The sequence below is a fragment of the Microcebus murinus genome, chromosome 10 (assembly GCF_040939455.1).
Source record: "Microcebus murinus isolate Inina chromosome 10, M.murinus_Inina_mat1.0, whole genome shotgun sequence".
NCBI lineage: Eukaryota > Metazoa > Chordata > Mammalia > Primates > Cheirogaleidae > Microcebus > Microcebus murinus.
The window spans coordinates 60,692,577-60,713,088 of record NC_134113.1 but is presented as its reverse complement, the minus strand read 5'-3'; the positions used below and the strand labels follow the sequence as shown (position 1 = coordinate 60,713,088).

The following is a 20,512-nucleotide window of genomic DNA, read 5'->3' as shown; positions in this document are numbered from 1 at the left end:
TCTTCCTTGCTGGCGAGGCGGGCGCGACAGCCCTTCAGAATAGAAGAAAGAGATGCATATGGTAGTCTCTTGGCCCTACTTTTCCATCTGTTTATCTTTCCCAACTGAGCCTGGAAATTAGATTCTCATAGCCTCATAAATAAGTCTTTATTGAAAAAAGTACATTATTCAGTATAAATATAATAAATAATCCTCCTCCCCAAACTGCTCTCATGAGGATAAATAATCCCCGAATTTCCCTTTCCATCTAATAAATACTCAACCTTGTCATAGGTCAGCATCATCAGTCAGTCAGTACTGGTAATTTTTCAACATATGCAGTCCCATTAGGATTAATGGACTAATTAACTTGTTGGCTCACAGGTGTCTGGGGTGGTCGGTTTTATCTTGGCATTGCTAAGCCATGGAGATGTGAGTGTCATTCTTAAGCTGTTGGCTTTAGGGACTCAGGGTTGCTGCTCCATGGGCAAAGACCCGGGCAGCTACCGCCACAAAGGCCTGGAGGCTGCGAAGGATCTTGAAACGGAGAAGAAGGCGCTGCCATGGCTGGCTAGGAATGGGGCTTGGAGTCTGCTGAGGCTCCCAGTGGTGACCTTCAGGCTGAAAGGACAGGACAGGGCAGGACACAGTCAAAGAAGACTCTAGATCCTTAATCCCCCCCACTTCTGTCTCTAATACTTGCAAGCCCCCATTTTCTAGGTCTCTAGTTCATACCTGTAAGAGTTGGCTGAGGCCCAGTAGAGAGGCATGAAGCTGGCCCACAGGGCCATCAGGGAGCAGAGAAGGCTCCCCTGTGAAAATATCTGATCCTAGCAGCTTCTCGTAAAATATCAGACCCTGGTGGATCCTTTGCAAGCAGAACTATGGAGAGAAGAAAACAATGAAAGAAGTGGATACCCTCTTCCTACTCCACTCCCTGAAGACCCACCCATTTCCTTACTATTCTCAGACACAATGTCTAGTTCACCACAGTGCCCAGCCATGTTCCCAGTCCCCTCTCCTTTGTGGTCCAGCCTCATCCTAGTGGTACCTGACTGTTGTCTCTGAGTCCTTGGGGATCACAAGCATCCCCACACTGGATATGGGGAACATCATTTGTAGTCTCTTCATCTCCCTCTTCTCTGAGTAGATCCTGAAATGGAGGAGGGGGTAGGAAGAATGAAGAAGTAAGGTAAGTATTTTTGAACCCCACCTGGACCCTCAGGCCCATGGCTTTCCCAGGAACCCCACTCTTCTGCCCTCTCACCCATGGATGGCCTTCAACCCTCCAGCTTCCACCCAAAGTCACAGAGTCTTCTACTGCAGCCTTGGAGAGGCTCCAGTTTGGTTGCAGGGGCTGCCACTTACCATGTGTCCCACTTGTGGGTGTGCACTCCAGGCCAGCGTGCAGAGCTTCTGTGAGAGCTGTTGGCATCGAGCCCAGGCAGGGCTGCTGTCCCCAGGCACAGCTCTACCCTGAGTAGTCCAGGGGAACAGCAATAGCAGCATCATAGCTCTGCTTCCCAGCATCTTGTTGCCTGCTTTTTAACCTTGATGGTTCTGTGCCTTGCACCAGCCCTTGTAGAATCTCTGCCCACTTCCACTTGCTCTGAGCCTGATTCTCTCTGTTCTGTGCGTCTCTGGTTTGGTTCCCTCTGTTGCTTACCGAGTCTCTGAGCTGCTTCCTGTTGTTTTCCTCCCTTTGTCTCTGAGTCTCTTTTAAGGTCCCTGCATTGTAAGGCCCGCCCTTTATACTAGCAGGTGACTCACAGCAGGTGGGATTCCCCTCCCTGCATCATCCCCCTCTGTGGGGAGCCCAGGTATGCAGCCTCAGTTCCACGGGAAATGAGTCGTGTGGTTGCTGTGGCTAGAGGCCTGGGATGGGACACATGTGTAATGCTCTCCAGGAATCGAAATGGCTGTAGACGAGGGGGTTGAGGGGAGTAACGAACATTTAAATTAATCTGGTCTCAAGTTCCTTCCTGTTTAATCTTTCTCTGAACTTTTGCCTCTCAAAGCTATACCACTACCCAGCCCAAACCTAATTTCCTCACCTCCTCCTGCCTGAGGAAAAGCCAAAACAGAGAAGCATTCATTCATCACTCAATAGGGTGTTGAGCTCAATTTGTAATGAAGTGTTTTCCTACTTGATGTCCCCATCTAAGTATGAGGGGCTTCTTCTTTTTCTTTATTGGAAACAGCATTATTTTTATTGGATGGTCCTGGTTTCATAGGAGAGAATGGATATGAAGACACTTTGTGAACTGGGAAGCCAGATAAATGCAGCGTGAGGCCTTATTGAATCCTACTTCAGGTGAAGGTTAGGAGGGCTCTTGTGGGAAGAGGCTTGTTGGCTAAGAACCACTGATTCTTCAACCCTATCAGCCTAAATTTTCATGGGCTTTGTGGGATTCAGGTGATGTTTTTTTCAGGATACCAGTGTAAGCAAGGGCTAGAAATTAAACTTAGACATTTCAATAGTCAGTCCCTATCCCATATCTAGGAAGCCCAGGGGTCTTGGTAGTCAAATGTACATAGTGTCAATGACTCTGGCTAGTCCTTCAGCCTGTTGCATCCATGGGTAAAATCCACTGTCACTGATTTCATCACCCTCCCTGATGCAACATCCAGTGAAACAGCTGAGGGTGTGAGTTTGGGCGTGGGAGTAGAGGGTGGTCCAAAGCTGGGACTGCCCCGACTCCAGTGGAGGGTCCCAGAATAATTTGGACGTCAGAATGAGGCCATAGGTGACCACACAGCTGGCCCCTCAAGCCTCCCCAAGAGGTTGACCCTTTTCTTCTGAGAAACTTACCCTCAGTGGAGGTTCTCCCTTCCCTTAGAGCTATACAAAACTGCCCAAACTTCAGGTTCAAATATTATGATTCTGTAGTTAATCCACCCTTTGGATGAAAACATTGCTAGCATCAGAGAATTATCTCAGTTTTGGTGAGAAATGGTTTGCCTTTTCCTACACTGGGTGGACACAAATGGAATAAGGAAATTGGAGGGAGAGGCATAAGGGAGTTCACCTCATTTGTATACAATGTCTCTTATGCTTTTCCCACCTTTGGTCTCCATTCTGGGAGCCCTAAAAGATAGGAGATGAAAGGTGAAAAGGAAGAGGAGGAAGTGGAGCTCTGCAGGACAGGATGAGGACAAGGGTGAGTTGGAGGCATGGGGCTCTGCCTCTGTTTCACTTCCTGGTGCTTCAGGAGTTGGGTAGGAAGCAGGGTTGGTGGGGAGATTGTGGGACTGTTGTGTGGCAGGAACTACTTCCAGGGCTACATCTGATCTGGAGCTGCAAGAAGCCCTTGACGTCAGCTGGGGCTCAACCGTTATGCAAATCATATTCACAAGACACTCCTAAGCAGGCCTTTCCAGTTGGATGCCCATACTCCAAATCCACTTAAAGTTCCCCCAGGTGGTTAATAATGATCCTAATATATATCCAACTCTCACTTTATGCCAAGTACTTTGTCTAAGCACTTTACATGTATTAAACCATTTAATTCTCACAACAACCCTATAAGATAGGTACTATTATTATTCCCATATTACAGACAAGGAGACTGAAATGCAGAGATAAATTATTTATCCAAGATCACAGAGCTACTAAGTGGTTGGAATTCCAATGCAGACAATCTGGCTTCTGATCCTACATTCTTATTTTTTTCTTTTTGAGACAGGGTCTCACTCTGTCACCTGAGCTAGAGTGCAGTGGCATCAGCCTAGCTCACTGCAACCTTAAACTCCTGGGCTCAAGTGATATTCCTGTCTCAGCCCCCTAAGGAGCTGGGATTGTTCAGGCTGGTCTTGAACTCCTGGCCTCAAACAATCCTCCCAAAGTGCTAGGATCACAGGTGTGAACCACCATGTCTGGTCTCAGATCTTGCATTCTTTCTTTTTTTTTTTTGAGACAGAGTCTCACTTTGTTGTCCAGGCTAGAGTGAGTGCCGTGGCGTCAGCCTAGCTCACAGCAACCTCAAACTCCTGGGCTCGAGTGATCCTTCTGCCTCAGCCTCCCGAGTAGCTGGGACTACAGGAATGTGCCACTATGCCTGGCTAATTTTATATATATATATATATATATATATATATATATATATATATATCAGTTGGCCAATTAATTTCTTTCTGTTTTTTTTATAGTAGAGACGGGGGTCTCGCTCTTGCTCAGGCTGGTTTTGAACTCCTGACCGTGAGCAATCCGCCCGCCTCGGCCTCCCAAGAGCTAGGATTACAGGCGTGAGCCACAGCGCCCGGCCATGCATTCTTTCTTAATCATTGCATTATGATATGATACTGTGAGGAGACAGAAGAACATCTGTAACTTATAAAGCAGCTTATTTAGCCCAGGTATCTCAGGCTCTGTAACTTTCATGCATCTGTGTAGTTCTCAATTTGAGACCTCAAATACGTAGATTTCTTAAAGTGTGGGAACTGTCTAGGTGTCTTAGCACCCACCTTTTTGTGTTATTTTAGATCTAAGGACTTGTTAAGTCAGATCAGTTTGAGCGACCCTCTGAGTTGTTTTCCTCTTGCTCTTAGATCTCTACCTGAGTCTAGGAGCCCTCCGAGTCCTAGAAATATAAACTCTTGGGTCCTTCTGTGAAGATGTACTTATCAGCCTTTCTTAAGAAAGAGAAATGCTTTAAAACTTATCCTCAGGCCGGGCGCTGTGGCTCACGCCTGTAATCCTAGCTCTTGGGAGGCCGAGGCGGGCGGATTGCTCAAGGTCAGGAGTTCAAAACCAGCCTGAGCAAGAGCGAGACCCCGTCTCTACTATAAATAGAAAGAAATTAATTGGCCAACTAATATATATATAAAAAAAAAAAAATTAGCCGGGCATGGTGGCGCATGCCTGTAGTCCCAGCTACCCGGGAGGCTGAGGCAGAAGGATCGCTCGAGCCCAGGAGTTTGAGGTTGCTGTGAGCTAGGCTGACGCCACCGCACTCACTCTAGCCTGGGCAACAAAGCGAGACTCTGTCTCAAAAAAAAAAAAAAAAAAAAAAATTAAAACTTATCCTCTGTGAGTAATTTCTTCCACCAAAGTCCCTCTATGTGGCCTTTAGAAACAGTAACAACAGCTGAGCTAAACTGCCCTGAGACATCTCACAACCTGGACCCATTCCAAAGACATTCAAGCTCTCAGGCCCCAAGAATCCCTCAGAATAACCGTTGATGGTAAATCGTTTAAGTTTCGAGAAGGCAAATGTCTCAATTTGCCATTCTCATCCCCCTCTTAGAGAACCTCCAGCTCCTTGGACTAGGGGAATTTGATACGCTGGGGGTCCTATTCCCCGGGAATATTACCAGGGCCTCTGGGGAGGAACAATCACAGATGGGAGTTTCAGATGGATATGCCTTTAGAATCGGGAAGATACGGCCGCTTGGGTCGTGTCAAGACTGCGGCTCCCGCTTCCTTTTTTCTCTCCCATATCTAGGGATGATAGGAAATGCCAGCGAGTTTCGGGGGCAATAGGGTCAGAGATTGCGGAGTAGCTCACTAGAGTACCGCGGGGAGAGGGGCTAAACTAGTCCAGGCTGGGAATACCCAGCACTCGATTCCCAGTACTTTGCCTTGGACGCCCCTTATTCTAGAGATCTTAAAGTTACAGGGAGCATAAAAGTTCGGTTTCCAAGCCTAGGTCTAATTTTATTCAAGAAGGTTTTAAAAAAGGAACGATTACTTTTTACAACCGCAAACAAGCCCAGGGTATGGCTTCATTTGTCCCCAACGGCGCCCCGTAACCTTGTTTTGGCCTAGCTCCTGCGTCACACGCCTTCTCGAGGAGTGCGTCTGTACCTGGCTCCTTCTCATTGGTTTAGACGCGTCTCAAGCCCTTCCTGATTGGAAGCCGCTACTAGGAGTCCGGTCCTTCCCGCTATAGAGTTAGATTGAGCCTGAAGCGTGGGGGAGAACTGGGGAAACTGGAATTTCCCACGGAGGTGACGGTGCTTGCGCTCCCCCTACTCGTTTTAATTCCACGCGCTCCAAAATATCCGCCATGGAGAAATCTTGGTAATGACCCATTCCCCGTACGCATCCCAAGAACACATCTGACCCTTGCCCTATCTCTCCCCTCACGCCACTGGGGTTGAATTCTAGATAACCGATTTCTCTGGTTCCCCCCGGGAATTCTGGGTAACTAGCCGTTTCCACCACCTTCCCCTACCCCCGCCTCAGTTATGGGTAACTGGCCATTATTGTTTTCCCCTAGAGAATCCTGGGTAATTATTACAGAGGATTCTGGGAAACTGACTTCTCTTGTTCTCACTGCCAACCCCCCCATCCCAACCCAAATTCTGGGAAACAAGCACCTTACACCCCTCTAACTGCAACCCCCGTGGTTCCTGCTCCCTTCACCTGATGATCCAGGGCTGAGCCAGGAAAGTGAGCTGGTCTGAAGTGAGAAGAAAGAGAATTAGGTTAGATAGTAGGATGATGGGGAGTACAGAGGGCCTAGAGAAGAAGAGGAAGGGACAGTAATTCTCCCAGCTCCACCCCACTGCCCCCTCCCTGCTTCATCCTCGGCCTGGCAGTTTCATTCCTTCTGCCTGCCTTATCTTCCTCCCACATAACCTAGAAGAAACGAAGTACCAGTACTTGGACCTACCCCTGACTCAGCTAACTCTTTCCCCTTGCAGGCCGGGATGTCCATTCTAGGCCCATCGGTGCTGTCCTGCTGAAGGTTGGGTCAGGCTAAAGGGACTGGCAAGGGAGGGTGTGACACAGTCTAATCAACTGCCATCGTCATCATGAACTTTGAGGGTCTTGATCCTGGACTGGCAGAGTATGCTCCCACCATGCATTCTGCCTTGGATCCTGTCCTGGATGCCCACCTGAACCCAAGTCTGCTACAGAATGTGGAGCTGGACCCAGAGGGAGTGGCCTTGGAGGCTCTTCCCGTTCAGGAGTCAGTGCACATAATGGAAGGTGTCTACTCTGAATTGCACAGTGTGGTGGCTGAAGTGGGTGTGCCTGTCTCCGTTTCCCACTTTGACTTGCACGAGGAGATGCTGTGGGTGGGGAGCCACGGGGTAAGAACTTTGTGAGGGCTGAAAGGAGATGTTGGAGGTCTTTATGTGGTTTTGGCCCCAAAGACAGCTGCTTTGCAAGGAGGCAGAACTGAGTTGAAATAATGAGAATTAGCTGGGCTCTAAGTCAAGCCAAGAGGAGGGTGGTGGAGAGAGAAGGGGAGTCTAGGATCCAAGAATAAATTACATAGGTATTCTTTCTCAGAAGGCATCCACTTTTTTTTTTTTTTTTTGAGACAGAGTCTCACTTTGTTGCCCAGGCTAGAGTGAGTGTCGTGGCGTCAGCCTGGCTCACAGCAACCTCAATCTCCAGGGCTCAGCGATCCTACTGCCTCAGCCTCCCGAGTAGCTGGGACTACAGGCATGCGCCACCATGCCCGGCTAATTTTTTGTATATATATTTTTATTTATTTATTTTTTTTTCTAATTTTTTTTTTGTATATATATTTTTAGTTGGTCAATTAATTTATTTCTATTTTTGGTAGAGACGGGGTCTCGCTCAGGCTGGTTTCGAACTCCTGACCTTGAGCAATCCGCCCGCCTCGGCCTCCCAAAGTGCTAGGATTACAGGCGTGAGCCACCACGCCCGGCTGTATATATATTTTTAGTTGGTCAATTAATTTATTTCTATTTTTGGTAGAGACAGGGTCTCGCTCAGGCTGGTTTCGAACTCCTGACCTTGAGCAATCCACCCACCTCGGCCTCCCAAAGTGCTAGGATTACAGGCGTGAGCCACCGCGCCCGGCGAAGGCATCCACTTTTATCATAGTTTGCCCATCCCATGTTCTGATTAATCTTGATAATTGTACCTATCACTTAGTCTGTAGCCATCCAAATCCAATCTCTAATGCCCCTTTTCTGTTTTCCATGTTTATTATTATAGAATGTTTAATGAACGCTTCTGCATATCATACATGGAGATATGCTTCAGTCTTCTCTGGTTAATTTTACTCTCAGAGCAGTTCTCAATGCTAATTTTTTAAAATGTATGTCCATATTGCCAATATGCTATGGAACCCAAAGATTTTGTAAGAAATAATATGCTGCCCTTGGTTTACTAATTTACCTTTCATGGAGTGTGAATCGTTTTTCCATTAGAAGGGATGAATTTTTTGTGTGTGATCGATTCAGTTCATTAGGCAATGCCTACTGCTATGCTAGGCACAGGGAATAAACCTGAATAAAACATAATGCTTGCCCTCAAAGAGTTTATAGGACAGTGAGGTAAAAAAGACACACAAACATAATTTCATGGTACTAAGTGCCAGTGTGAAAATATGTACTGGGTGCTGGAGATCATGGAGAAGGGTCAGAGAGGGCCTCCAGGAGGAAGTGACACTTGAACTGAAGCTTGAAAGATGAGTAGGAATTAGGTAAAGGAGATGGGAAAGGCTGTCTTGGCACAGGATAAACAAAGATGCCCAAGATGTTACAAAGCATGGTGAGTACAGAGTGCAGGAACTGTAAGCAATTAGGATTTATTGGACTAGAAGTTGAAGAGGTAGATACTAATTCATGCAACCAGTTTTTTTCCTTTTTTTATTTTTTCTTTCTTTTACCTCACACAGATGCTGGCATAAAACAACCAGTGTTTTTTTGAGCCACCTACTAGATGCCAGACCTTCCTCTAGGTTTGGAATAAGCAGTAAACAAAACAAACAAAAAAACATATATAATATATCAGGTGTTGATTAGTACTCTTTTTTGTTGTTTGTTTTTGAGACAGGGTCTTACTCTGTCGCCTAGGCTGGAGAGCAGTAGTATGATCATTGTTCACTGTAACCTGGAACTCTTGGGCTCAAGTGATCCTCCCATCTCAACCTCCCAAGTAGCTAGGACTACAGGCATATTCGGCATATGGTTCTTAGCCTTAGGCCTTAGTTGCTCCGTATCACAAAGGCCAAGCAAGAAAAGAAGAAAGCTGAGCCCTGTCTAGTCCCTCACCTACATGTGGAATAACCCTGCCCCTCTACTCAGGATGTCTCTGTCATCTTTGTTCCCTACAGGGCCATGCGACTTCTTTTTTCGGCCCAGCTTTGGAGCGCTACTCATCCTTTCAGGTCAATGGCAGTGATGACATTCGGCAGATCCAGAGCTTGGAGAATGGTATCCTTTTTCTCACCAAGAACAACCTCAAGTATATGGCTCGTGGGGGCCTCATTATATTTGATTACCTGTAAGTGGCTTCTAAGCTCTGGACTGGGAGAGAGGGTACCTCATAGGGTGGGAAGGCTAAGGGATTGCCAGATTGTGAGACCCTGGCCCCTTAGCCTTTCCTCTCCCCAACAGGCTAGATGAGAATGAGGATATGCACAGTCTCCTACTGACTGACAGCAGTACTCTACTCATTGGTGGGTTGCAGAACCACATATTGGAGATTGATCTTAACACTGTTCAGGAGACTCAGAAGGTACAAGCCTGAGGCAGGAAAGACCCATGCAGGGCCTGAGGTTATTGGGGGGTCAGGGTATGCTTGGGCTGGTGATGTGCTTGAGATGTGGGTGTGACCTTTCTGTTCCTTTATTCTGTGGGAAAAATCATTTTCTTACTGGTTTTTCTGCTTCCCTCTCCAGTATACAGTTGAAACACCTGGAGTCACCATCATGAGACAGACAAATCGATTCTTCTTCTGTGGCCACACATCTGGCAAGGTGGCCAAGTTCCATTTCTTCCTCCACAGGGCCCTGTTCACTAGATACCTGATTGGGCTGTGCTTTCTCTCAACTCTCGGGGTATAGTAGGATTGGAGATGAGGGATGAAAAGAGTAAATTGACTTCCTACTCAGCCATGTTATACTATGAGATTGTCTTGTAGCCTGATGTTTTCTATTATAACAAGGTACCTTAGAGCCAAAAGGGTAAACAAGAGTTCTGTTTTGGGTCCTATCCAGCTCTTGGCTTCTCTGTTTGCCTTTTCTGGACTCTTAATTGTCCATATCCAACCTATAGCCTTAGTTCCTTTGGTAGAGACCTCACAGGGTCAGGTAAAGCAGTAGGTACTCTTCCTGATAACAGATTTGGCAGATAACTGAGTTATCTCTTCTTCAGGTTTCCCTGCGAGACCTCCGCAATTTTAAGGTGGAACATGAGTTTGATGCCTTCTCAGGGAGTCTGTCAGATTTTGATGTACACGGCAATCTACTGGCTGCCTGTGGCTTCTCCAGCCGCCTCACTGGCCTTGCCTGTGACCGTTTTCTCAAGGTGTATGACCTGCGCATGATGCGTGCCATCACACCACTTCAAGTACATGTGGATCCTGCCTTCTTGCGCTTCATTCCTACATATACTTCTCGTCTTGCTATCATTTCCCAGTCAGGTATGAAGGGCATATAGGATTTGGTAGGGGGATGGATGAGCAAAGGGGAAGTAGGCATAGAAGGAGTACTATTCTAGAAACGTTTTTGTTGGGAAAAGAAGTAACCTTTTATTGGGGTCCCAGGATTTCACTTGGGTTTAGTCAGAGATTAGAGCTTTTGTTTTGCCCTTTGTTGTGAGGAACATGGAAAAAGATAAAGATGGAATAAGCAAAATAACTTTAGCATTGCTCTTTGCTGGGTAGCAAACCATCCTGTAGTTTGTGGGGAGACATCAGATGGCATTTTTTTTCTCTCTAGGCATGGATTTGGGACCCATCTTGCCTAGATACCAGAGAAGAGGGTAGGAAGGGCATATAAGGATAGCTTCTTTTCACTTTCCAGGGCTCAGTGGATTTCTTCCTCCCTTCTAGGGCAGTGCCAGTTCTGTGAGCCTACAGGCCTGGCCAACCCAGCAGACATCTTTCATGTGAATCCTGTGGGGCCTCTGCTAATGACCTTTGATGTGTCAGCCAGCAAGCAGGCCCTGGCCTTTGGGGATTCTGAGGGCTGTGTGCACCTCTGGACTGATTCCCCTGAGCCTTCCTTCAACCCCTACTCCCGTGAGACTGAGTTTGCTTTGCCCTGTCTCGTGGACTCACTGCCTCCTCTGGACTGGAGCCAGGACCTGCTGCCTCTTTCCCTTATCCCCGTCCCACTCACCACTGACACACTTCTCTCTGATTGGCCTGCTGCTAACTCCGTTCCAGCTCCCAGGTTGTACCCCACCTCTGGGCCAAAAGGAGGGAGGGGGAAAGGGCCAAGATACCAGAATTCTCTGCTAGCCCTGTTACTATTCTACTATTTTCCTGATTTTTGTTTACCTTCAGTATTTTATTTTTTTCTTGGCCTTTGGGGATTGGGGAGTAGACGGGTAGACAACACAACCCTTCAAGCCCTATATTGGATTATAGGCGTGCACCACCTGTGGATGCAGAGATTCTTCGGACCATGAAGAAGGTGGGCTTCATTGGCTATGCACCCAACCCCCGTACCAGGCTGCGCAATCAGGTATGTTCAGAGTGGAGATGGTCAGCTCCCACATCAGCCTACTAGCATTTTTCATTTTTCCTTTACTAGTCTTTCTTTTGTTTGTGGACAGTTGGTAAAGGTTTTTTGGGGGCTACCGAATTGAAGGAACTATGCTAGGTGTTAGGGAGGATTCAAAGATAAAGAAGATAGGGTCCTTGCTCTTAGGAAGTTAGTATTTGGTTGGTGAAGGTAAGACATAGCCATATCAGAAATTATTTACATTTGATTATTAAATGCTAAAAGATTGTCATAAGCATTCAGTGCCAGAGCTGTTTGGAGGGAAAATGTTACTCTGGGTTAGAGTGGTCAGGGAAGGTGTGATGAACTAGGTGGATACTGAGCTGGAAATATGGAATATGGGCAAGTAGATAGTAACAAGAGAAGAATATTCAAGATGAGGGATCAGTGTTAGTGAAGGTCTCAAGAGGCATAAATGCAAAAAGCATGTCTGAGGGAGACTGTGAGTACAACATTCTGGCTGGAACAGCTGTTGGTATTGGGCAGTAGTGAGAGATTAAGGTTAGAAAGGGCCAGATTGTGAAGCCTTGAACACCAGTGTGTAGCGGAAGAAGTGATACACAGCATTCTGGGAGGGTTAGTTTGGTACTTGTATGCTTGACAGTGTGAATATATAGGGAGATGAGTATGGAAGCCATCACAGTTGTCCGATCATGACTAAGTAGAGTGATGACAGTGGAAATAAAAAGGAAATAGTGGATGCTGAGAATGCTAGGAAAATAGAAGGTTCAGGACTTGGTGGGTATTACAATGTTGGGATAAAGGTGGGGGTGAAGGCAAAGATGACAAGACATCTAAGAAGGTTGCCTCTTTTTAAAATCCCTAGATTCCTTACCGACTCAAGGAGTCAGACAGTGAATTTGACAGCTTCAGCCAGGTCACTGAGTCACCGATAGGGCGGGAAGAGGAGCCACATCTCCACATGGTTTCTAAGAAATACCGCAAGGTGCTGGGGGACATCAAGGCAGGGGTCCTGTGAGATGTGGGGAAAGGTACCCTGGGAAGGGGTTCGTATGAGAGAGGATTGAAGGACTAAGTCAGGAGGCCTTCATCTGCCACCCTGGACCTGAGAGAGGGAGGTTCTGGGAAAGTTTATGGCTACTGGGAAGATTCAGGGACTCTGAGGATATCCTCATCTTGCTCAGACTGTTTCTGCCTCAGGTGACCATCAAATATTCCAAGCTAGGGCTAGAGGACTTTGACTTCAAACACTACAATAAGACCCTGTTTGCTGGATTAGAGCCTCACATCCCCAATGCATACTGTAACTGCATGATCCAGGTAAGGGTTGGGTATTTCTACAATTTGAACCTGCCTACTGCCTTTCTTCCCCAGGGCTCCTCAACCCCTATTCTTTCATGTTTCCTTAACCAAGCCTGCTTTACCATGGCCTCTACCATTCTTTCTTTTCCCTACAAACTTCAAGTCTCCTCTATGAGCTCCAGTGCTTTGGTGGACTCTTGCTTTGTATTTGCCACCAGATCACTTAACCTATGCATCTTTCCTCCTCCCTGTCCAATTTTCCTATACCAGTTCTCCTGTTCTTCCTTCCAGGTGCTCTATTTCCTGGAGCCTGTTCGCTGTCTAATCCAGAACCACCTTTGCCAGAAGGAGTTCTGCCTGGCATGTGAGTTGGGCTTTCTCTTCCACATGTTGGACCTCTCTCGTGGTGACCCTTGCCAGGTCAGTGCCTGGAAACCCAGGACACTTAAAATGGAAGGAGAAGGGAGGTGAACAGTAGTCAGGGACATTACTGTGTATATGGCTACAAAAGAGAAAATAACCCTTTTCCACCAACATGCTTCTAGGGCAATAATTTTCTTCGGGCATTCCGTACCATTCCTGAGGCCTCAGCCCTTGGTCTTATCCTGGCTGATTCAGATGAGGCTTCAGGCAAGGGCAATCTGGCCAGGCTCATTCAGAGGTGGAATCGCTTCATTCTCACTCAGCTACATCAGGATATGCAGGAGCTGGAAGTACCACAGGCTTATCGAGGGGCTGGAGGCAGGTATGGAATTGGGATAGGAATAGTTAAAGCCACCATGGCAGGCCAAGCTCCTCTGTGATTTAAAGGGTCTCCTTTATTTCTTTTCTGTATCTTTTCAGAGTAAAAAATAAAATAAAGGGTCTCCTAACTCCCTCAGTGTGCCTGTATTGCTCTCTCTACTCTTAGCAGCTTTTGCTCATCGGGGGACTCTGTCATTGGGCAGCTGTTCAGCTGTGAGATGGAGAACTGCAGCCTCTGCCGCTGTGGCAGTGAGACCGTGCGAGCCTCTTCCACCTTGCTCTTCACACTCTCCTACCCTGACGGTAGCAACAGTAATATACCCTGTAGCTGGGTTTGGGAAGGTTCCCCCAAATGTCCTGTGACATCAGGAAAGAGGCGGGGGCTAAGTGTGGGTAGAGGGGAGAACCAGGGGTGAAGTATTCAATTTCCCCTCAGATAAAACCGGGAAGAACTATGACTTTGCTCAGGTGCTGAAGCGAAGCATCTGCCTGGAACAGAATACACAGGCCTGGTGTGACAACTGTGAAAAGTACCAGCCTACAGTGAGTGGGTTGTTGGACTAGACTAGAGTCTTGCCATGTTGGGGACTCAGCTACCATCTCATCTGGGGCTGGCTATGTCAGCACTGCCACCCAGGGATCTATGGGGAGTGGGAGGAGCCCCAGTTTGAGGACACAAGACCCAGGTTCCTATCCAGGCTTCTTTCTCTCTATACTTCCTGCCATTCCTTGTTTGTTTTATCCTCTAAGATTCAGACCCGTAACATCCGCCATCTGCCAGATATTCTTGTCATCAATTGTGAGGTAAACAGCTCAAAAGAGGCTGATTTCTGGAGAATGCAGGCTGAGGTAAGGACTAGGGCTGGAAACAGACATTTAGGAGTACTTTTTAGTTTTCTTCCCCTTCTGACCTTCTCATATATCATTATTTTCTAAAGAATCAGATGTTTTTCCTTTGTGTTCAGGTTGCCTTCAAGATGGCAGTAAAGAAACATGGTGGGGAGATCTCCAAGAACAAGGAATTTGCTTTGGCTGATTGGTAGGTGCTATCTTGGAAGTTGTCAAAGGAGTGAACTACCCAGTGGCCCCTCTTCACTGGCTAGATCTCTTTAGAACAAATTTCCATTTCTTCTGACCTGATAGGAAGGAACTAGGGAGTCCAGAGGGTGTGCTGGTGTGTCCCTCCATTGAGGAGTTGAAGAATATCTGGCTCCCTTTCTCCATTCGCATGAAGATGACCAAGAACAAAGGACTGGATGTTTGCAATTGGACTGATGGGGATGAGGTGCAGGTTGTTGAAAAACTGGAAAGAGGGAGGGGAATAAGGGAGAGAAAGCATGACAGAAGGTGAAGCAGCGCAGGGGGAAGGTGGAACTTAGTATAGGGAAAAGGATGGAAATAAGGCCTAGTAGTTCCCACAGTGACTCAGTTCAGTGTTGGGAGTCATAGTTGGGCTAGGATGGAGATAATCTACCCTGGTCCCCCATCCCCTATTCCCCCACCTCCCTGTCCTCTGTCCTCGTTCCCCTTCCTTCCCCATCCTTAAACTTAGCTTAGCAGCCTGGGTACCCCCCTCACAGTGGGGCCCAGCCAGGGCAGAGGAGGAGCATGGTGTCTATGTGTATGACCTGATGGCTACTGTGGTACACATCCTGGACTCACGCACAGGGGGCAGCCTGGTGGCTCACATCAAAGTTGGAGAGACCTACCACCAACGCAAGGAGGTGAGTGAGGTGGTACAGTGCAGGACTCTCCTGAGATGGCCACAATGTATAGTCTGAAACAGAATGGTCCAGCTATTACTTTGTATCTCCACAGGGCGTTACTCACCAGCAGTGGTATCTATTCAATGACTTTCTTATTGAACCTATTGATAAGGTTAGTTGCAACATGGCCCATTCCTCCTTTCATCTCCCCTTTTCCTAGCATCCTTATCCTCAGGGCTCTGTAGAATGCTAGGCAGATTTACGAGGGAAGGATCCTGGCCAGGCGCGGTGGCTCACACTGGTAATCCCAGCACTCTGGGAGTCTGAGGCAGGAGGATCGCTCAAGGTCAGGAGTTCAAGACCAGCCGCAGCAAGAGTGAGACCCCGTCTCTAGTAAAAAATAGAAAGAAATTAATTGGCCAACTAAAAATATATAGGAAAAATTAGCCGAGCATAGTTGCACATGCCTGTAGTCCCAGCTACTCGAGAGGCTAAGGCAGGAGGATCACTTGAGCCCAGGAGTTTAAGGTTGCTGTGAGCCAGGTTGACGCCACGGCACTCTAGCCTGGGCAACAGAGTGAGACTCTGTCTCAAAAAAAAAAACAAAAAAAAACCACACACACAGCAGAAAGGATCCTTAGGAATAAAAAACATTAGCAGAATTAAAAATAGTGCCTGGCCAAGCGTGGTGGCTCACGTCTGTAATCCTAGCACTCTGGGAGGCCAAGGCGGGAGGATTGTTCAAAGTCAGGAGTTCGAAACCAGCCTGAGCAAGTACGAGACCCCGTCTCTACTATAAATAGAAAGAAAGTAACTGGCCAACTAATATATATAGAAAAAATTAGCTGGGCATGGTGGCGCATGCCTGTAGTCCCAGCTACTGGGGAGGCTGAGGCAGAAGGATTGCTTGAGCCCAGGAGTTTGAGGTTGCTGTGAGCTAGGCTGATGCCACGGCACTCACTCTAGCCTGGGCAACAAAGCAAGACTGTCTCAAAAACAAAAAAAAAAAGTGCCTGAGTCTTACTTGGGAAAAGGAAAAGAGGCATGAACATAGGCTAAAACTGCTTTTTCTCTTCCGTAGCATGAAGCTGTACAGTTTGACATGAATTGGAAAGTACCTGCTATCCTTTATTACGTCAAAAGAAATCTCAATTCTAGATACAACCTGAACAGTAAGTGGTACACAGTAGACCCAATGGTGTGAGCATTTTTTTTTTTTTCATTGTTTACCAGCTTGCCACTTGGTAGCAAAGGGTCTGGGCCGTTTTGATTGGGCTTCAAGATGAGATCTGGGACGTTGTTTCTTAGTATTTAAGATTGATAACTGGCTGGGCGAGGTGGCTCACGCCTGTAATCCTAGCACTCTGGGAGGCTGAGGCGGGCGGATTGCTCAAGGTCAGGAGTTCAAAAGCAGCCTGAGCAAGAGCGAGACCCGTCTCTACTATAAATAGAAAGAATTTAATTGGCTAACTAATATATTGAGAAAAAATTAGCCGGGCATGGTGGCGCATGCCTGTAGTCCCAGCTACTTGGGAGGCTGAGGCAGCAGGATTGCTTGAGCCCAGGAGTTTGAGGTTGCTGTGAGCGAGGCTGACGCCACGGCACTCACTCTAGCCTAGGCAACAAAGTGAGACTCTGTCTCAAAAAAAAAAAAAGATTGATAACCAATATAATTGGTATATTGATAACCAATAATATTTCCAAGGATACTAAAGAGATTCCTGCTTATCAGACCTTCAATTTAAAAGCTGGAAATCTCAGTTGCCTGTCTGAGTTAAAATAAAATAAAAGCTGGAAATCCTGAGAGTGGAGTAGGGAAGGAATAATAGGGTCATTTTGATCAAAATGGCTAAGGCTATGATTTTGAGTCTAACCATTCTTATACCCAAGACCTCTTCTTTTGGAGATGAGCTCCTTGTTAAGTCCCTATTTGGTACCTTTAAACTATAGTTTCTCTATAACCTTATTTTTCCAAAGTTTTGAAACTAAGGTCCAAAGTAAAAATATTACTATTTCTTCTCTGTGGTCTTTCTAGTTTTTTCCTAGCTTATTCTTGATAATTTTCTGATTTTACCTGTTCTACCTTGCCATTCATCAGACATGATCTTTTTACTTACATGCTTTGATTATTAAGGGATCACAGTATTGACCCAGAGTCTCTGATCAGCCACCCCAGGCTTCTCTTCCCTAATTGCTTCCCTATCCCAGCCCTTTGTCCTCTGTATGCTCCCTTCTAGTCAAGAACCCTATTGAGGCAAGTGTCCTGCTGGCTGAAGCCTCCCTGGCACGGAAGCAGCGGAAAACGCATACTACCTTTATTCCACTGATGCTGAATGAGATGCCACAGGTTGGGGACCTGGTGGGTCTGGATGCTGAATTTGTCACCCTTAATGAGGTAACTAATATCAAAAGGATGGGGCTTTGAAACAGAACTCTGAGAATATTAGGAGTTTAAGCATTTCTCTGATTGCCTTATTAACTCTTCTCGTATAGGAGGAAGCAGAGTTACGCAGTGATGGTACCAAGTCTACCATTAAACCAAGCCAGATGTCAGTAGCAAGAATTACCTGTGTCCGAGGGCAGGGACCCAATGAGGGTATCCCCTTCATTGATGACTACATCTCTACCCAGGAGCAGGTATTAGGATACGGAGGTGCAATTGAGGCAGATCCTGTGCTTATGTAGAGTGCTCGACAACCCAGGGAATAGTGGTAGGAGGAGACTCTGCACCTTGCTTCATGAGTCCTTTTCTCTATTCCTAGGTGGTAGATTACTTGACTCAATACTCGGGGATAAAGCCTGGAGACCTTGATGCCAAAATTTCCTCCAAGCACCTCACAACTCTCAAGTCTACTTACTTAAAGCTTCGTTTTCTCATTGACATTGGAGTCAAGTTTGTGGGCCATGGCCTGCAGAAGGACTTCCGGGTCATCAACCTCATGGTTTGAGCGAGTCCTCTTTTGAGGGTGGGCCCCTCAGGGTATACATTGTACTTTTGGAGGATGGAAAATTATAGATCCCCTCCCTTAAGTCTCCCATGCTTTTATTCCTGCCAGGTGCCCAAGGACCAAGTCCTTGACACTGTCTACCTGTTCCACATGCCCCGAAAACGAATGATTTCTTTGCGATTCCTTGCGTGGTACTTTCTGGGTGAGTTGCTCTGCCTTGTAGGCCCCTCTTGTGTACATTAAGAGCAGAAAAAGTGTTGTGGGACTAAGTGGGAGTAGGGAGGACCCTGAGTTAGTGGTCCCTTCTTTGCACTAGGGAAGGTGTTTGACTCTTTCCCTTAGGGCAGTCAGGTTTTTGTTGTTTTCTGGGAGTCAGGGGTGGGAGTGGGGGGACATGTCCTACCTCCCTTTGCTAGGTCCCACAATATTCCACCTCTACTTATCCCAGACCTGAAAATTCAAGGGGAGACTCATGACAGTATTGAGGATGCCCGTACAGCCCTTCAGCTCTACCGAAAGTATCTGGAACTAAGCAAGAATGGCACTGAGCCTGAGTCTTTCCACAAGGTGCTCAAGGGTCTTTACGAGAAGGGCCGAAAGATGGACTGGAAGGTGCCCGAGCCTGAGGGCCAGACAAGTCCCAAGAGTAAGACGGGGGAAGGGACAAGGGAAACTGGACTAGGTGGATTTTGATCACATATACGGAGATTATATTCACCACAACGATGAGGATAATGATGATAGCAATACTACCTCTACCTTATATTTGTAAAGCACTTAACAGTTTACAAAGCACTTAATCCTCCTAACATTCAATGAAATAGATTTTATTATTTATTATTATTATTTTTTTTTTTTTTTTTTTTTTGAGACAGAGTCTCGCTTGTTGCCCAGGCTAGAGTGAGTGCCGTGGCGTCAGCCTAGCTCACAGCAACCTCAAACTCCTGGGCTCAAGCAATCCTGCTGCCTCAGCCTCCCGAGTAGCTGGGACTACAGGCATGCACCACCATGCCCAGCTAATTTTATATATATATACATTAGTTGGCCAATTAATTTCTTTCTATTTATAGTAGAGACGGGGTCTCGCTCTTGCTCAGGCTGGTTTCGAACTCCTGACCTCGAGCAATCCGCCCGCCTCAGCCTCCCAGAGTGCTAGGATTACAGGCGTGAGCCACCGCGCCCGGCTTATTATTTTTTTTTTGAGACAGAGTCTTACTCTGTTGCCCAGGCTAGAGTGCCGTGGCGTCAGCCTAGGTCACAGCAACCTCAAACTCCTGGGCTCAGGCGATCCTCCTGCCTCAGCCTCCTGAGTAGCTGGGACTACAGGCATGCGCCACCATGCCTGACTAATTTTATATATATATATTTTTTTAGTTGGCCAATTAATTTCTTTATATTTTTAGTAGAGGCAGGGTCTCACTCTTGCTCAGGCTGGTTTCAAATTCCTGACCTTGAGCGATCCTCCCGCCTTGGCCTCCCAGAGTGCTAGGATTACAGGTGTGAGCCACTGCACCCGGCCTAGATTTTTATTATTGAAACTGTCTGTTGGTCTTATAACATTCTCTTGCCCAATTCTAAAATATTTAGTGATGGTCCATGCCCTCTTTTCTCTTGCATTTTTCTTCCATAAGAAGTATGAGAAGGTGCTTTTTCTTCACTCACCTTAAGAGTCATGCTCTTGGTTTTATCTCTGACAGATGCAGCTGTCTTCTCCTCAGTGCTGGCGCTCTGACCTTCCCTCTCCCAGAGAACCATGGCCCTCTCCCTTTAGCGTTCTGTGGCCCCAGAACTGGGAGATGGCTTTCCAAGTTGGCTACACTGTCTACTTCCAGAATTGGACCTGCTCAGGGTCTACAGATGGTGCTATTAATAGAACTGGAATACAGCAGAATTGTTGCAAAGGTTCTAGGAGCCAGATTCTGTCTTCATCCTTTGCAAAGTAGTGGGCCAGAAACAGTCTAGAATTGACCCAGATGGAAAGTAATTAGTATTCCTAGTAAAAATCCCGGGTGATTAATATCCAGGCAGAGAAGCTCCTAGAACCAAAACTCTCAGTTCCTAGCTGGCTAGGGACTGAAATCCTAGACAACAACAGAGGATACAACAATTCAAGACTTAGCTCACGTCACCAACTGTTTGAGGGATGCCTGGAGGGGGGCCAGCATGTGAAGTCTTGGTGGCCCAAGCAAGCCGATGTTGTTAATACTATTGCCAAAAGGGCCTTTGGATCCTGGACAAAGCTTGGCTGCTGGCTTCATTTATTCTTGCTGACAGCTGAGAAGCATCTGTCTTCCATCCACTCTCCTGTCCCAAGTTTTGTTATTTTTTTAAAATTTTGTTTTAAACCGCATGTTTTTTTTAAATAAAAACAAAAATATTGTCTATCATCTGTCTCATTAGAGAGTTGCTAGTATGCGATGGGTTTTCTGAC

At 46.7% G+C, this 20,512-nt stretch overlaps 2 protein-coding genes across 5 annotated transcripts; one reads left to right on the top strand and one right to left on the bottom strand.

Moving 5' to 3' along the window:
- Positions 1-129: 129 nt before the first annotated feature.
- IL23A (interleukin 23 subunit alpha) lies at positions 130-1,738 on the bottom strand. The gene is made up of 4 exons (XM_012753812.2): positions 1,348-1,738; positions 1,031-1,132; positions 715-861; positions 130-600 (listed from the first exon to the last, which is right to left on the bottom strand). Exons 1-4 carry the CDS (start codon positions 1,507-1,509, stop codon positions 439-441), a joined length of 573 nt encoding a protein of 190 aa, XP_012609266.1. The 5' UTR covers positions 1,510-1,738; the 3' UTR covers positions 130-438.
- Positions 1,739-5,860: 4,122 nt separating this feature from the next.
- On the top strand, positions 5,861-20,463 carry PAN2 (poly(A) specific ribonuclease subunit PAN2). Of its 4 annotated transcripts, none has more exons than XM_012753734.3 (26): positions 5,861-6,001; positions 6,628-7,020; positions 9,024-9,193; positions 9,307-9,427; positions 9,591-9,668; positions 10,066-10,333; positions 10,745-11,087; positions 11,285-11,381; positions 12,247-12,366; positions 12,582-12,701; positions 12,975-13,103; positions 13,229-13,428; positions 13,597-13,730; positions 13,864-13,970; positions 14,178-14,276; positions 14,393-14,466; positions 14,571-14,712; positions 15,008-15,151; positions 15,246-15,305; positions 16,215-16,305; positions 17,371-17,528; positions 17,627-17,770; positions 17,896-18,075; positions 18,190-18,283; positions 18,530-18,727; positions 19,779-20,463. In XM_012753734.3, the coding sequence occupies exons 2-26, from the start codon at positions 6,739-6,741 to the stop codon at positions 19,811-19,813; spliced, it is 3,588 nt and encodes a 1,195-aa protein (XP_012609188.1). In that variant the 5' UTR covers positions 5,861-6,001; positions 6,628-6,738; the 3' UTR covers positions 19,814-20,463. The 4 variants fall into 4 exon arrangements, with proteins under 4 accessions (XP_012609188.1, XP_012609197.1, XP_020143147.1 ...); XM_012753743.3 differs by having other exon boundaries at positions 14,571-14,718; XM_020287558.2 differs by having other exon boundaries at positions 13,594-13,730.
- The last annotated feature ends 49 nt before the right edge of the window (positions 20,464-20,512 follow it).

What these genes read in the sequence shown, in the direction of transcription:
- PAN2 (XM_012753728.3), top strand. Translation starts at nt 6,739, where the DNA reads ATGAACTTTGAGGGTCTTGATCCTGGACTGGCAGAGTATGCTCCCACC. An exon ending in TGTGGGTGGGGAGCCACGGG is followed by an intron (nt 7,021 to 9,023) that starts GTAAGAACTTTG and finishes TGTTCCCTACAG; the next exon opens with GGCCATGCGACTTCTTTTTT. An exon ending in CACACTCTCCTACCCTGACG is followed by an intron (nt 13,731 to 13,863) that starts GTAGCAACAGTA and finishes ATTTCCCCTCAG; the next exon opens with ATAAAACCGGGAAGAACTAT.
- IL23A (XM_012753812.2), bottom strand. Translation starts at nt 1,509, where the DNA reads ATGCTGGGAAGCAGAGCTATGATGCTGCTATTGCTGTTCCCCTGGACT. An exon ending in ACCCACAAGTGGGACACATG is followed by an intron (nt 1,133 to 1,347) that starts GTAAGTGGCAGC and finishes CCTCCATTTCAG; the next exon opens with GATCTACTCAGAGAAGAGGG. An exon ending in GACTCAGAGACAACAGTCAG is followed by an intron (nt 862 to 1,030) that starts GTACCACTAGGA and finishes TTCTCTCCATAG; the next exon opens with TTCTGCTTGCAAAGGATCCA.